Source organism: Hyperolius riggenbachi, chromosome 8 (genome assembly GCF_040937935.1).
Source record: "Hyperolius riggenbachi isolate aHypRig1 chromosome 8, aHypRig1.pri, whole genome shotgun sequence".
NCBI lineage: Eukaryota > Metazoa > Chordata > Amphibia > Anura > Hyperoliidae > Hyperolius > Hyperolius riggenbachi.
In genome coordinates, this window is record NC_090653.1 from 8,066,007 (window position 1) to 8,083,944 (window position 17,938).

At 44.2% G+C, this 17,938-nt stretch overlaps 1 protein-coding gene across 1 annotated transcript; it reads right to left on the bottom strand.

Moving 5' to 3' along the window:
* Positions 1-7,555: 7,555 nt before the first annotated feature.
* On the bottom strand, positions 7,556-11,236 carry LOC137528463 (uncharacterized). The gene has a single exon (XM_068249753.1). The coding sequence runs from the start codon at positions 11,234-11,236 to the stop codon at positions 7,556-7,558; it is 3,681 nt and encodes a 1,226-aa protein (XP_068105854.1).
* Positions 11,237-17,938: the final 6,702 nt, after the last annotated feature.

Sequence of the window (17,938 nt, forward strand, 5' to 3'; positions counted from 1 at the left end):
GGGGTTTCCAGGGGGTTCATACACAGTACGTATGGACCTCCTGGAAACCCCTCCGCAGCCGCAGTGCTTTGGCCAGGGATCGCTATACAGCCGCAATATGGCTGTGTGAAGATCCCTGGCATTTGTTCCTATTTTCCCAAATTTTTTTATGTTTAGAGTGTGGGAAATGTTTTTTTAAAAAATTATGTGGGGTCCCCACTCCTGAAACATTTTAACCCCTTGTCCCCCATGCAGGCTGGGATAGCCAGAATGTGGAGCTCTGACCGATTGGGGCTTCACACCCTGTCTATACCAGCCGCAAAAAAGGTCCCTTAATGCCGATTTTTTTTCCTGGGTATCTGTTGGGGGGCCCCCTAGGTTTATTTTGCCCTGGGGCCCCATTGTTGCTAAAACCGACCCTGGCTGTGCTGCAGGCAGCTGCAGTCCGTTAACCAAACGTTTGTGAACAGTGTGTGACTAGCAAAAAGCCAGACCTTGTCCAATGACATAGCAGCAGCTGCAGGCAGTTACAGAAGGCCGGGTCTCACGCACTTGGTGTGGGGGATGAAAGGACCAGGGGCAGCACCAGCAAATAGTACAGAATACAGAAGGCAGCCTCTCACAGTACCCATTTCTTAATTATTGATTGGCAGCGCTGTTACCCTGGAGAAAGCAGTGGGTACAGGACTCACTTTTACGTGTTGCTGACCCCACCCAATGTCCAATTGTGAGACACTTTTGACTATGTGTGTGTGATGGACGGCTCCCACCACGCCCATCACCTGTAGATCGCTTGATTGACCAGTTCCCCCGTGTGATGTGATTGATTCACTTCACGTTGCCATGGAGACCTTGGCACTAGCCACAATAGTGGACACCAGCGGCCCAAAAATTTTTGGGTGGGTGTGTGTGTGGAGAGAGGTGGTAGGATACGGTTTCGGTTGGGGCGGCTGGTAATAGTCGGCCTTGGGCGGTAAAAAGTACAAATCCGGCCCTGGACAGGCCCTCTTCCCTCCTCCTGTATCCTGTGTTGATCATCTCTTAGAATGTAAGCCTGATGAGACAGGTCCTCTTCCCTCCTACTGTATCCTGTGTTCCCTCATCTCTTAGATTGTAAGCCTGATGGGACAGGCCCTCTTCCCTTCTCCTGTATCCTGTGTTGATCATCTCTTAGATTGTAAGCCTGATGGGACAGGCCCTCTTCCCTCCTACTGTATCCTGTGTTCCCTCACCTCTCGGATTGTAAGCCTGATTGGACAGGTCCTCTTCCCTCCTACTGTATCCTGTGTTCCCTCACCTCTCGGATTGTAAGCCTGATGGGACAGGTCCTCTTCCCTCCCACTGTATCCTGTGTTCCCCCACCTCTTAGATTGTAAGCCTGATGGGACAGGTCCTCTTCCCTCCTAGGGATGGTCGGAAATGCCAATTTCCGATTCCGCGGTAAATCCGCATTCCGCCATTGCCAAATACCGATTCCGCTTTCCGCTACCAATTTCCGCATTCCAATGCGGAATTTCCGCCGGAAATCGCGGAAATTCCGCCCGACTTTAACATCGATTTTCTCAAAAACTATAAGGTCTTTTTGAAAACTTTTTTTTGCATCTTGTTCAGGAGATACTGCTTAATAAACCCTGAAAATTTGGTGTTTCTAGGACTTACGGGGGCTTTGCTATTAACCGCTAAAGTCGGCGCATTTTTACTGTAATGTAAATGCAGAAAATAGGCAGATACGGATTTTCTGCATTTTACATTACAGTAAAAATCCGCTGACTTTAGCGGTTAATAGCACAGCCCCCGTAAGTCCTAGAAACACCAAATTTTCAGGGTTTATTAAGCCGAATCTCCTGAACAAGATGCAAAAAAAAGTTTTCAAAAAGACCTTATAGTTTTTGAGAAAATCGATGTTAAAGTCGGGCAGAATTTCCGTGATTTCCGGCGGAAATTTCCGCGATTTCCGGCGGAAATCCGCCTAACACACTTGCATTACCGATTTCCGTATTCCGATACGGAAATGCAATTTCCGAGCGGAATTTCGGAAATTGCATTTCCGTGGAATCCGAATGAGCATCCCTATTCCCTCCTACTGTATCCCGTGTTCCCCCATCTCGTAGATTGTAAGCCTGATGGGACAGGTCCTCTTCCCTCCTACTGTCTCCTGTGTTCCCCCATCTCTTAGATTGTAAGCCTGATGGGACAGGTCCTCTTCCCTCCTACTGTATCCTGTGTTCCCTCACCTCTTAGATTGTAAGCCTGATGGGACAGGTCCTTTTCCCTCCTACTGTATCCTGTGTCCCACACCTCTTACATTGTAAGCCTGATGAGACAGGTCCTCTTCCCTCCTACTGTATCTTGTGTTCCCTCATCTCTTAGATTGTAAGCCTGATGGGACAGGTCCTCTTCCCTCCTCCTGTATCCTGTGTTCCCTCACCTCTTAGATTGTAAGCCTGATGGGACAGGTCCTCTTCCCTCCTACTGTATCCTGTGTTCCCCACTTCTTAGAGTGTAAGCCTGATGGGACAGGTCCTTTTCCCTCCTACAGTATTCTGTGTTCCCTCACCTCTTAGACTGTAAGCCTGATGGGACAGGTCCTCTCTCCTTCAACTGGTTCTTCTGGTTGGACTTGATGAGCAGATGTCTTTTTTCAACCAAACTAACCATGTGACTATGTAGTATTGTGTCATTTTGCTTCTTTGGTTGTGGCTCTGATGGGGTAGGGCTGCCATTCTTACCTACACTGTTATTTTTTTTCATGTTCCGTTACTAATCTCATTGTACAATGCTGTATACGTTGGGGAAAGTTGGATAGCAGAATACCTTACAGCTTTCAGAAAACAATGCTATAAATAGAAGTCCTTCCATCATTTACCACTGTTATCTTTGACATTCGAGAGCCTCAAAAATTAATTTAATGTATTATCGCGCTGTTCCAACCAGTTGCAAAAATTTACATAATGTTTTAATTGGCCCCCAGCTAAACTCCTCATTCCTGACATTAAAGTTGACTCTCATCAATCAATCGCGCTACATGGCAGTCACCGGAGCGACGCCCGTTGATGAATCCAAACCGACATCTTGGATCCAAACACGACACATCAGACGAGAAGCTTCAAACCTCGTTACCTTTAACATGCCTTGTTCCTGCCCATTAAATGTCCCAAGTCCCCCGCAAACGCCATCGCCCGACCTCCACCTCCCTCCGCCGTGCCCCGCTCATTTCCCCCTTTCAGAACCGCTTTCTTCACAAAGGTTCACTTTGTCACTTTTGGTAATGAGGGCACTGACATGTTGCCATAAGAAACAGGCATTCTCTGTCTGCCGACTGCAAATGTTGACTGACAGGTACTACAACGACGGCAATTCTATAATTATCGCATGGCAACCTGACAAGGGGATAATTATAAAGGATTGAGACTCTAAATAGACTACATTTTCATGATAGCAAACTACGTAAAGAAGAAAAAAAATCACAGATCCTTTTAGAAAAAGTAATGGAAAAAAAAAACAGCAAGAGAAACTTATAAAAAAGAACCATTTTGCCTTCTTGTGAAAAAAAAATGAAAATATGTACAGGTGCATTTGAGAGATTTGGGAGGCCAGGAAACATTCACTGTTCTTAAAACAAGTTCAGGGACACTTGGAGCCCACCATGGTGTAGTATTCTGTTTGCACGGTGTGCCTCACAAATAATAATATACAGGGCCGTTATCAGAATTTTCTGGGCCCCATACTGGGCAAACCTACTGGGCCCCCTTTACTCCCCTGTGCCTCCACATGTCAAATCACAATCTGATAGGTAGTTTGTAGTATCAGGTAGGTAGTGATAGGTGTATTGTAATCAGTGGCATAGCAATCACCATAGGAACAGTAGCAATGCTATGGGGCCCACCCCTTCCCTATGCCACAGGGAGGACTTTTTTTAAATATATATATTTATGATGAAGCTGCATTTTGCAAGTCTCCAGATGTATTTTTGCTCATTCATCTTTAGCAATGAGCTCCAAATCTTTTAGGTTGGAGGGTTTTCTTGCCATCACCCTGATCTTTAGCTCCCTCCACAGATTCTCAATTGGATTCAAGTCAGGGCTTTGGCTGGGCCACTACAAAACGTTAATGTTGTTGTTTGCTAACCATTTCTTCACCACTTTTGCTCTGTGTTTTGGGTCATAGTCATGATAAAATGTCCACTGGTGGCCAAGGCCAAGTTTCTCTGCAGACTGCCTGATGTTGTCATTGACAATCCTCATGCATTGCTCTTTTTTCATGGTGCTGTTTACTGTGATTAGGTTCCCTGGTCCATTGGCTGAAAAACATCCCCAAAGCATTAGGTTCTCACCACCATGTATGACAGTGGGGATGGTGTTCTTTGGGTCTAAGGCTTCTCCTTTTTTACTTCAAATGAAGGAAACATTGTGACCAAACAATTCAATTTTTGTTTCACCTGACCATAACACAGAAGACCAGAGGTCTTCTTCTTTGTCCAGATGAGCATTTGCAAAGGCCAAGCGAGCTTTTGTGTGCCTTATCTGGAGAAGTGGCGTCCTCCTTGGTTTGCATCAGTGGAACCCAGCAGTGTGCAGTGTCCGTTGGATTGTCTGCCTTGAGACATTGCCACCAGCAAAGATTAACCAGGATGGCCTTGGTAGTGATCCTTGGATTCTTTTTCACCTCTCTCACTATCCTCCTGGCCAGCACAGGTGTCACTTTTGGCTTCTGACCACATCCTCTGAGATTCTCCACAGTGCAGAATATCTGATCATTTTTAATAAAACTTTGCACTGTAGCCACTGGAACTTGAAAACATTGAGAAATGGCCTTGTAGTCCTTTCCTGACTTGTGAGCAGCCACAATGCGCAGCTGCAGGTCCTCACTGAGCTCTTTTGTCTTAGCCATGACTGTCCACAAACCAACTGCAAAGAGTGGCTGTTTTTCACCTATTGAGTTGATTAAAACAGCTGTTCCCAATTAAACAGGGTAATTAGGATGCTTTCGAACAGCTTAGACTGTTTGGAATGGTATAGAACTTTGGATTTTCCCACAGACTTTGACAGTATGTGAAGGGTAGGAATAATTCTGGACTGGACACTTTTTGCTCAAACGTAAATAAAAGCTGAGAAATGGTTTTTTTTGTTGTTTTTTTTTGTTTTTTTTCCCACAATAATGCCTCTTGTACATCGTCTTATTATCTTTTGGGAGACACCTATGTCATTTCCCATGAAAAAATTACTTGCTGGTTGAATAAAAGTAACTTTTAGTCAAAATTTGCCAGGCGTATGAATAATTATGGGCAGCACTGTATCGTTTCATGGGACAACATTGAAGATGTGATATAATGTAGTCAGTGTACAGCTTGTATAATAGTGTCAATTTGCTGTCCTATCAATATCACTCAGCCATTAATGTATACACTGCTGGCAACAAAAGTAAGTACACCCCTAAGTGAATAATGTCAAAATTGTGCCCAAAGTTTGAATATTTTGTATGCCCACCATTATTCTCCAGCACTGTAGTAACTCTCTTGGGCATGGAGGTCACTAGAGTGTCACAGGTCACCACTGGAATCCTCTTCCCCTCCTCCATGATTAGCTGGTGGATGTTAGAGACCTTCTGCTCCTCCACCTTCTGTTTGAGGAAGCTCCACAGAGGCTCAATAGGGTTTAGGTCTAGGGACATGCTTTGCCAGTCTATAACTGCACAGGCCTGGGAAGCTATGGAAAAATTCTGTTTCCAGGTCAAGGATACTGACCCAGGGGGTGGAGGTCGGGGCCCGGTGCGGACTGTTTGCCCAGAGATTGGAGGCAATCTAAGGCATAACAAGGACGCAGATTGCATCCCTGAAGGATTATGCAACATCACAGGTATTTATTTATTTTTAATTCGACCACCTCAAAAGAACGAAGAACGAAAAATTATATTTTTTGTGGTTCTGGTTTTTCTTTTTCTCCATAACTTAACTATCCACCTGTAAAACGAAGATAAGAAAGAATCAGATCATAAAAAAAAGTTTTGTAGTGGATTTTTATGATGTTCTACAGCTCTCAACAATGATAACCTCAAGCAGGTATGATAAAGAGAAAACCTATCGCCCTTAACAAGGGCGTTCAGAGGTGTAAAACCATCACACACAGTCCAACTCTTCAAAAGAAATCTAAACTGTTAAGAATGGTGATACAAAAAGAGAAAGAAAATCCCCCTAGGTGTGTCTGCAAATAAACTGCTGTGAGGGTCTGCAAGGGGAATTTGAGGTCAGAGCCAGGACAAGGTCCTCCAGCACCCAAGGCTGAGACACCAAAGTGCGCCCCCCCCCCCATCCCTCCCATCCCAGCCATCACACACTGATTGCTATTAGACTAAGAGTCTCCCCAGGGCCCCCAACACCTTAATCTCTAGTTATCTGGCTTGCAGTCACTGCCATGTATCCCCTTTTCTTGTTTCTCTCTGCTTTAAACACAATAGGGAAATGATAGCTGAGTGAGTTGTGCGCCCCTCCTACACTGCACCCTGAGGCTGGAGCCTCTCTGCCTCGCCCTGCGCCCCTCCTACACTGCGCCCTGAGGCTGTAACCTCTCTCGCCTCTGCCTCGGCCCGGCCCTGTTTGAGGTGTGGTGTTCACCAAACTGTGCACAACAGTCATGATTGCAAGGAAGCATATTTTCAATATTTTCAATCATTTCGTAAGCCTGTAAAATCATAGCTGGCCATACACTGAAATATAAAGTTAATTTTTAACAGCGTTGAAATACAAAACCTTAAACTCTAATATATGTTGAAGGAATTTTTCAATGAAGGGTCACCCCCATTATATCCTCCAATAAGGTTCACTTTAATATTAAAAAAAAAAATGTGCTGATATGTTACGGTAGATGTTTTAAATAACCTGATGGCATTATCATTCTAGCTGCCCTGTGCTGTGATGGTAAAAGGGCGGGATTGATGTTGCCTCTAGCACCAGCTATTACACTTCCCATGAGTCTAGAAGTGGCTGTTTCCTGCTTATTCACAATGCTTGGTGGAGGGCTTTTCGGTTTTTTGGACTTTTATCCCCCTATACCACATAGTGGTTTAGCGTAGCTAAGAAGCTGTAGGCCCCAGCGCAAGTTTTACATTGGGCCCCCCAAGCACTTCGTACACAGCAATTGATACGGTGCACCAAAACCTGCCAAGGAAAACCACAGTGTAAAGCTGACCACTAACTATCCAATCTTTTTCATCCAATCCTACCATTTCTATGTAATATAAGGTAACTGCCTAAATGATCCATTCAGTTCATTCACTCAGTTTACCTTTATACTACATAGATTTGGTAAGATTTGGTAAGAGGTGCAAGAAGGGGATGGGGAACAGCTTGTTAATGATTACTACTATTCAAAGCATCTACAGAAGTGATGATTATCAGCACAGGACCATTAAAGAGCTAATTCTGTGGTTGAGGGAGGTGCTCTCGGGGCTCCTCTGGCTCAAGGGCACCAACGTGGTTGCAATCTCTGCACCCCCTATTGCTACGCCACTGAGAAAGATTACAGAATGGCTCATGTGGCTGGAGATTCAGCTTGACAACAGCATATCCTTATGGTAGATATTAATGGAAGGTGGTGGTGGACATAATGATGATGTCGGTGGCATTGATGATGATAGTGATGGTGGTGGATGTAATGATGATGATGGTGGTGGATATAATGCTGATGTCGGTGGCATTGATGATGATAGTGGTGGAGGTAATGATAATGATGATGACGGTGGACATAATGATGATGTCGGTGACATTGATGAAGATAGTGATGGTGGTGGATGTCGTGATGATGATGGTGGTGGACATAATGATGATCTCGGTGACATTAATGATGATAGTGATGGTGGTGGAGGTAATGATGATGATGGTGGTGGATGTAATGATGATGTCGGTGACATTAATGATGATAGTGATGGTGGTGGAGGTAATGATGATGATGATGGTGGACATAATGATGATGTCGGTGACATTGATGGTGATAGCGATGGTGGTGGATGTATTGATTATGACGGTGGTGGACATAATGATGATGTCGGTGGCATTGATGATGATAGTGATGGTGGTGGAGGTAATGATGATGATGGTGGTGGACATAATTATGATGTCGGTGGCATTGATGATGATAGTGATGGTGGTGGATGTAATGATGATGATGGTGGTGGATATAATGCTGATGTCGGTGGCATTGATGATGATAGTGGTGGAGGTAATGATAATGATGATGACGGTGGACATAATGATGATGTCGGTGACATTGATGAAGATAGTGATGGTGGTGGATGTCGTGATGATGATGGTGGTGGATGTCGTGATGATGATGGTGGTGGACATAATGATGATGTCGGTGACATTGATGAAGATAGTGATGGTGGTGGATGTAATGATGATGATGGTGGTGGACATAATGATGATGCTGGTGACATTGATGAAGATAGTGATGGTAGTGGATGTAATGATGATGATGGTGGTGGTGGACATAATGATGATGTCGGTGACATTGATGATGATAGTGACGGTGGTGGATGTAATGATGATGATGCTGGTGGAAATAATGATGATGTCGGTGACATTGATGAAGATAGTGATGGTGGTGGACATAATGATGATGTCGGTGACATTGATGAAGATAGTGATGGTGGTGGATGTAATGATGATGATGGTGGTGGACATAATGATGATGTCGGTGACATTGATGAAGATAGTGATGGTGGTGGATGTAATGATGATGATGGTGGTGGACATAATGATGATGTCGGTGACATTGAGGATGATAGTGATGGTGGTGGATGTAATGATGATGACGGTGGTGGACATAATGATGATGTCAGTGACATTGAGGATGATAGTGATGGTGGTGGATGTAATGATGATGACGGTGGACATAATGATGATGCCGGTGACATTGATGAAGATAGTGATGGTGGTGGATGTCGTGATGATGATGGTGGTGGACATAATGATGATGTCGGTGACATTTATGAAGATAGTGATGGTGGTGGATGTCGTGATGATGATGGTGGTGGACATAATGATGATGTCGGTGACATTGATGAAGATAGTGACGGTGGTGGATGTAATGATGATGATGGTGGTGGACATAATGATGATGTCGGTGACATTGATGAAGATAGTGACGGTGGTGGATGTCGTGATGATGATGGTGGTGGACATAATGATGATGTCGGTGACATTGATGAAGATAGTGACGGTGGTGGATGTAATGATGATGATGCTGGTGGAAATAATGATGATGTCGGTGACATTGATGAAGATAGTGATGGTGGTGGATGTCGTGATGATGATGCTGGTGGAAATAATGATGATGTCGGTGACATTGATGAAGATAGTGACGGTGGTGGATGTAATGATGATGATGCTGGTGGAAATAATGATGATGTCGGTGACATTGATGAAGATAGTGATGGTGGTGGATGTCGTGATGATGATGGTGGTGGACATAATGATGATGTCGGTGACATTGATGAAGATAGTGACGGTGGTGGATGTAATGATGATGATGCTGGTGGAAATAATGATGATGTCGGTGACATTGATGAAGATAGTGATGGTGGTGGATGTAATGATGATGATGTTGGTGGTGGACATAATGATGATGTCGGTGACATTGATGAAGATAGTGATGGTGGTGGAGGTAATGATATTGATGATGGTGGTGGACATAATGATGATGTCGGGGGCATTGATGATGATAGTGATGGTGGTGGATGTAATGATGATGATGGTGGTGGACATAATGATGATGTCGGTGGCATTGATGATGATAGTGATGGTGGTGGATGTGATGATGATGACGGTGGTGGACATAATGATGATGTCGGTGACATTGATGATGATAGCGATGGTGGTGGATGTAATGATGATGATGTTGGTGGTGGACATAATGATGATGTCGGGGGCATTGATGATGATAGTGATGGTGGTGGATGTAATGATGATGACGGTGGTGGACATAATGATGATGTCGGTGGTATTGATGATAATAGTGGTGGAGGTAATGATAATGATGGTGGTGGTGGACATAATGATGATGTCGGTAACATTGATGAAGATAGTGATGGTGGTGGAGGTAATGATGATGATGGTGGTGGACATAATGATGATGTCGGTGGCATTGATGATGATAGCGATGGTGGTGGATGTAATAATGATGATGATGGTGGACATAATGATGATGTCGGTGGCATTGATGATGATAGCGATGGTGGTGGATGTAATGATGATGATGGTGGTGGAAATAATGATGATCTCTGTGACATTAATGATGATAGTGATGGTGGTGGAGGTAATGATGATGATGGTGGTGGATGTAATGATGATGTCGGTGACATTGATGATGATAGCGATGGTGGTGGATGTAATGATGATGATGGTGGTGGACATAATGATGATGTCGGTGACATTGATGATGATAGTGATGGTGGTGGACATAATGATGATGTCGGTGGTATTGATGATGATAGTGATGGTGGTGGAGGTAATGATAATGATGATGGTGGTGGATGTAATGATGATGTCGGTGGCATTGATGATGATAGCGATGGTGGTGGATGTAATGATGATGATGGTGGTGGACATAATGATGATGTCGGTGACATTGATGATAATAGCGATGGTGGTGGATGTAATGATGATGATGGTGGTGGACATAATGATGATGTCGGTGACATTGATGATGATAGTGATGGTGGTGGATGTAATGATGATGATGGTGGTGGACATAATGATGATGTCGGGGGCATTGATGATGATAGTGATGGTGGTGGAGGTAATGATAATGATGACGGTGGTGGACATAATGATGATGTCGGTGGCATTGATGATGATAGTGATGGTGGTGGAGGTAATGATAATGATGATGGTGGTGGACATAATGATGATGTCGGTGGCATTGATGATGATAGTGATGGTGGTGGAGGTAATGATAATGATGATGGTGGTGGACATAATGATGATGTCGGTGGCATTGATGATGATAGTGATGGTGGTGGAGGTAATGATAATGATGATGGTGGTGGACATAATGATGATGTCGGGGGCATTGATGATGATAGTGATGGTGGTGGATGTGATGATGATGACGGTGGTGGACATAATGATGATGTCGGTGACATTGATGATGATAGCGATGGTGGTGGATGTAATGATGATGATGGTGGTGGATGTAATGATGATGTCGGAGGTTGTGATGTTATTAGAGATAGTGATGCTGGTGAGGGTTGTGGTGGACATTAGTGATGGCCCAAACAGTTCACCGGAGAACTACCGCTGTTTGCCATTCGCATTTAATACAAGCTTTGTTTGTCAAACGTTCGCGTTCGCAATTAACATTCAAGTCAATGGCCACCGACTTTAGCAGCTAATAGCAAAGCCACTGTACGTGTTTGAAACACCACATTTGCAGAGTATATTGTTACGTAGGACAGTGGAAATAAGAGGAAACAATTTTTTTTTAAAAAAACCTTGTCGTTTTGGAGAAAATCGATTTTAACGCTACGATACGAAAAAAGTATGTATTTAAATGCAGTTAAATGACAGATAATGTAACAACCTATCGGTAGTGTAAATTTACATTTATTAAAAGAAAAAGCTGTGAATTTCATGACGGGGTTTCCAGGTGGTCAGGGAAAATGTGGTAAGGCTTTGGTAAGGGATCGCTCTATAACTACAATATGGCTGTATAAGGATCCCCGGAAATCTTACCTATTTTTTGGACCATTCAAATTTTTTTATTCAGAGTGTGGGAAATTAAAATAAAAAAAAAATGACTTTGTGAGATCCTTAATCAAGGAATCTTCTACACAGATAGACGCAGGCTCCGCCTCGTATCGCCACACACGGCGTGGAAACTTCTCCGTCTGGAGATGGTCTTCAGCTAAACTTCCATTAAAGAGGAACTTCAGCCTAAACAAACATACTGTCATTAAGTTACATAAGTTATGTTAATTAAAATTGATAGGTTATATAATCTCTTACACACCCTGTTTTAAAAGAACAGGCAAAGGTTTGTGATTTCATGGGGGCAGCCATCTTTTTGGTTGAAAGGAGGTGACTGACAGGGAGCATGAGACACAGTTCCAACTGTCCTGTGTCCCGATCACCCCTCCCAGCTGCTAGGCAATGAGAACAACAACATCAGAAATTCCATCATGCTTTGCACAGCATCAGGGGAAAAATGCCCGGGCAGATTTCTTTGATGGGGCGGAGCTTAGCTTCTGCGCAGCTAAAAATGAGGCTTGGGTATGAAAAACAAAGCTCTGATGCTGTGAAACTGTTAAAGAAACACCAAGGCTTTTCAGTGCTGCTGAGTAGATTTTTAGTCTGGAGGTTCACTTTAAATAAATATCCTGATGAGTTTATTGTAACGAGGCGTCTCAATTTCCTGCGAATAAACCTCATTCCCTCCATGTATTAAGGGTTCTTGTAGCTGGTTGAATTAGCATATAAATTCATCCGCATGTGGCAGCGTGCTCGCGGTAATTTACACGTTATTTCCAGGCGTGCATCTGCGGCCCTTTCCCATTTCTTTTTTTAATGTTGCTTTTAATTAGCAATTTTATTGTGTGCATTTTGTGTGATTAAGCACAGCTTAGAATATTCACATTCATTTATTCACGGGGATATTATGAAGCTGTCGCCTTGCTGGAGTTATTTCTCTGCCTTGGTTTGTTCTGTATTGAGTAGGATTGACAGCAGTACAGCGCTCTGCCTCTCTGGTGAACTAAATGTCCCAGCATTCCAGGACAGTAATGATGTTCCTGCTATGGGCGCTCAGGTTATAGGTGGTCAGTGGCTGTAAGCTCCTGGGATGTTAACACTGACCTTGCCGGTGTTTGGGGGTAGGGATGAGCGTAATGACCTAATTACGATTACGCGAATTACAGTTTGTATGGCAATTACGAAATTACGAATTCGCTCATAGCGGCAAAATTCACTCCCGTAATAAAGGAAACATGAAATTACAAACATTTTGGCTCAACACTATTCGGGGGCTGCCAGCGCTGGATCCAGGAGAGTTAAAGAGAACCAGAGATGAAGCACCATCTTGTATTTTACCTTATAAATCAGTGGGAACATGACAGTAAACACCTAATCTGCTCTTTGTTTCATTGTTCTCTGTTTAATCTGACTGTTATCACCTCTGATAAGAATCCCCGACTGAACATTCAGTCTGGCTTTGCTATGGAAAGATTATAGCTGAGTCTGTCTTCTCTGGTGTCTTTTAAAGCCCAAGCCTGCCCCCTTGTGGCTCTGCTATAATGACTCAGCTATAATCATTCCCAGCAAAGCCAGACTGAATGCTCAGTCCAGGATTCTTATCACAGCTGATAACAGACACTTTTAGCAGTGAGGATGAAACAGAGAGCATGGTAAGTGTTTTCTCTAATATTCTAAGGCTCGTTACACACCAAAAGCGTGCAGGAGAACGGCTCCTGCACGCGTTGCGGCGTGTCGTCGGGAAACTCCGGTGCGACGCTGAGTAGCGGCGGTGGTAGTTAATTACCCCGAAGGGGAAGCGCCGATTCCCGACGATAAAATGCGCCGGGACGCGTCGTACCGCAACGTATCGAAACGCAGCGTCGGGTGTGAAAGGTAAAAGGAAAGTCTATGGACTTTCCTTTTACCTTGGTTAACGCAAAGTATAGACTTTGCGTTAAAACGCCAGAAGTGGGCTCTGGTGTGAAAGAGCCCTTACTGATATATATGGTAAAATACACAAGGGTGCTTCGTCTCTGGTTCACTTTAAGAGGACTTGGGAAGCCTCATTAGGATCCAGACCCTTCCCCATAACTACCAACTGTCCCTCTTTGGGGACCCTGTCCCTCTTTCCCTGTGTCCCTCTTTCAGGACTGATGTACAGATATGTGTAAATATATGGATTTGTCTACTAAATGTATTTAATTGGCTCTTCCCATCCTTTAAATGTATATAGTTCTTATTTTCTAATGTTACAGTGAAGGAAAATGAATCAGGATAGAAGGGAACAGTGTGGATTGAATTATAAAATCACATACTTGTCTTATGAATTCTTTATGGTATGCGTGACTGGGGGTGGGGCGGGGGTGTGATCAGGGGCGTGGCAGGGCATGGCTTAAGTGTCCCTCTTTCTTATCTCAAAAAGTTGGGAGGTATGGCTTCCCCCCGGGGTAAGTACCGCCCAGGGTTTTTTTTCTGGTTTTTTTTGTGTGTTTGTTTTTTTTGTTTGTTTGTTTTTTTTACAGATTCTCTTTAAAGAGAAACCGTGACCAAGAATTGAACTTCATCCCAATTAGTAGCTGATACCCCATTTTACATGAGATATCTATTCCTTTTCACAAACAGACCATCAGGGGGCTCTGTATGGCTGATATTGTGGTGAAACCCCTCCCACAGTGTGATGTCAGCACCATGGTTCTGACATCACACTGTGGGGCCTTGTTGCATTGTGGGAAATAACAGCTGTTTCCAACTGCCAAAAAAGCAAACAGCATTTGCTTCCACTGACATCACCCGCCAGCAGTAAAAATGTCACCATGTGATAAATGTCAGAATGTCAATCAGCGAGAGGATAGATTTTACAATTGGCAAACACTGACTAAATTATTTATACATAATTACTGTAAAAATTAAGCACTTTTTTATTACATTATTTTCACTAGAGTTCCTCTTTAAGTTTTAAGCGGTAAGATTTTCTGCCTGCATAGTGGGCTACAATAACGTACGGAGTCCACACTTTCCAGCATAACGCTACTTTGGGAACCACTCCCAAGGGAAGAATTAACTGCCTCGCTCTGGGTATTTCCTAAGTGATGCCGCAAAATGTCAACAATCAATTTACAGCGGCGTTTTGAATACCGCCAGTCCATTTCCGCGCGGCGTCCCGTGATTGGCACCCCCGTCACACTTGATGAAGCACCGCGTGAGGCGGGAAGAAGGGGAAATTAACCGGTTTACCTTGTACAAGTCTAATTACATATGCAAACACTGAGAGTTGTTTCAGAGCAAACAGAGGCGCGTCTGCGGCATCACTGCGAGCTGTCAGTCATTGGCAGGCGGCCATTAATTATGAGGCGCGCGCTATTGTGATGTATCAAACGCCGCTTCATGGCTAAACACAGCATTGTCCACACTCGTGCCATTGTTTCTTATTTCCATTCACATTTTTATTTTATGCTTCCGGAGGGGAAAACAACTCTAAAAGGGAAATCCCCTTCCCATTAAAAAACGCTATAAACATTAAACTCAGAGGCTGCATAAGTCTTTTCCTATAATTTAATGCTGCTAAAACGTATTGCTAGCCAGCCGCGAATTTCCCAAATACACATGAAGCTGTAACTGGACTTCTTTGCGACCACAGCGTACCTCATACGGTCAACTGATAATTAAATCTAGTACACATATCTAACTATGATTGGCTAATCACTGGCCAATTTCCCACCTCCATGGAGTAGGAGGGCCAAGAGATTTTGAACACACTGAACAGATTGTATATGTAAGCCTTAAAGGGACACTTAGTCAAACCAAAAAAATGAGTTTTACTCACCTGGGGCTTCCAATAGCCCCCTGCAGCTGTCCGGTGCCTTTGCCGTCTCCCTCCGATCCTCCTGGCCCCGCCGGCAGCCACTTCCTGTTTCGGTGACAGGAGCTGACAGGCTGGGGACGCAAGTGATTCTTCGCGTTCCTGGCCACAATAGCACCATCTATGCTGCTATAGCATATATCATATACCATATAGCAGCATAGAGGGTGCTAATGTGTCTGGGAACGCGAAGAATCACTCGCGTCCCCAGCCTGTCAGCTCCTGTCACCGAAACAGGAAGTGGCTGCCGGCGGGGCCAGGAGGATCGGAGGGAGACGGCGAGGGCTCCGGACAGCTGCAGGGGGCTAGTGGAAGCCCTAGGTGAGTAAAACTCTTTTTTTTTTTTTTTGACTTAAGTGTCCCTTTAATACTGCATGAAGGTGGTGAAATGTGTCATTGGACAATCAAATTTGGATTTGTGTACCAGGCTTTAAAGAGACACTGAAGCGAAGCGAAAAAAAAAAAATATGATATAACAAATTGGTTGTGTAGTACGGATAATTACTAGAACATTAGTAGCAAAGAAAATATTTTCATATTTGTATGAGAAACATTGCATAATTCTCTGATATTTGCAGTTTACACACTACTCAGCATTCTAAATGATTTTACAGAGCAGGCTGTGAACTTTTGAACTGTCCTCTGCAGGAAAAAAAAACAATACAGTGACTGACAGTTGAGATAACTTCAGAAGACAGAGCTCTCTGCGACTTTGAAAGTTGTGGAGCTCAATGGCTATTTGCATAGATAACAACTGGAGCTTCTTAACTCTTCCTGTACTGGAAACAATATTAGACTTATGTCTCTGCTCCTAATGTCTTATTTCTTAGCTGTACTACACATACAAATCATTATAGCATCATTTTTTCGGCTTCAGTGTCTCTTTAAAGAGACTCTGAAGCCACTTTTAAAACAGCTTTTTACCTTATATTCTACATGGGCATGTTTGCCCCAGCTAAAACGCCGATATCCCGCGGCATAACAAGGGGTCTTTACCCCCCAAATCCCCCCCTGCAAAATCCACAACCAACTTGGTCGTAGATTTTGTTCTTCCTGGAGGCAGAGCTTTTGGCTGTAGCTCTGCCTCTCAGCGCGTCTATCAGCGGCGGATCTCCGCCTCTCCCCTCCCCTCTCAGTGAAGGAAGACTGAGAGGGGCGGGGGAGAGGCGGAGATCAGCCGCTGATAGACGCGCTGAGAGGCAGAGCTGCGACCGTTAGCCCTGCCTCAAGCAGGAAGCGATCCTCGGGCACTACGGAGGGGATTTGGGGGGTAACGACCCCTCGTTCTGCCACGGGAGAGCGGCGTTTTAGCTGGGGCAAACATGCCTATGTAGAATATAAGCTAAAAAGCTGTTTTAAAAGTCGCTTCAAAGTCTCTTTAAGCCACTGATTGGCCAACCACTGACACATTTTACTCCCTCCATATAGAATGAGGGTCAACAGATATTTATTATTATTATTATTATTATTATAATAATAATTTATAAAGTGCCAAAATATTGTGTGGTGCTGTACAAAAGAAAAAGTACAGTAAGAAAAATAAACATGAGATACATGATAATACAAAGAATGATACACATCAGATGTGCAGGGCCGGATTTGTGGGCAGGCCTCATAGGCAGAGGACTAGGGCGGAGCAAGGGCTGGGGCGGGGTTTCAGGCAGCCATCGGTAAATCAGCTGTTCCATCGTTGCTTCTCTGCACGCAGCTGTTTTCTTTCTCCAGCGTCTTTACTTCAGGCAGGCACTGTTCTTTCTCTTCCCTCCCACCCCTCCCATCACTCTGACACTGAGGGGCGTGACTGAGCAGGTCGGAGGAGACCCGGGAAATTGGAGATGGAGAACAGCGCTGTTTAGACTAGTATGTAACTAGGGTTGCCAGGTGTCCGGTTTTACACCGGACAGTCCGGTTTTTGTGCGCTGTGCCCAGTGTAAAAAAACATGCTAAACCGGACAATTAAGTTGTCCGGTTTTAGAGCCCCCCCGCAGCGCAGGAGGAGAACAGCGCAGCAGAGAGAGAGCTGGGAGCAGCGGTGGAGAAGGGGGGCAATCTCCCCCCCCTTCCCTCACCTTAGGGTGCTCTCTCTCCCCCGCGGTCTCCTCCAATATGATGTGCAGGGCTGGCGAGTGGCTGCAGGTAGAGTTGAGCCGAAATTTTCGTAATTTCGCATTACTATAATTACGCATGCAAAATTTGTGATTACGATGCGAAATTAGCGTAGCGAAATTGCCATTAAAATCGTAATTGAAAATACCGTAAGCTTAATTTTCAACGCGAAATTTCGCGTTTCGTTCATGCCGTAATTTCGCATTAAACGCTACCGTAATTTCGCGTTAAACCGTAACGCTCCGTATAATATAAAAAAGCCGCCGACT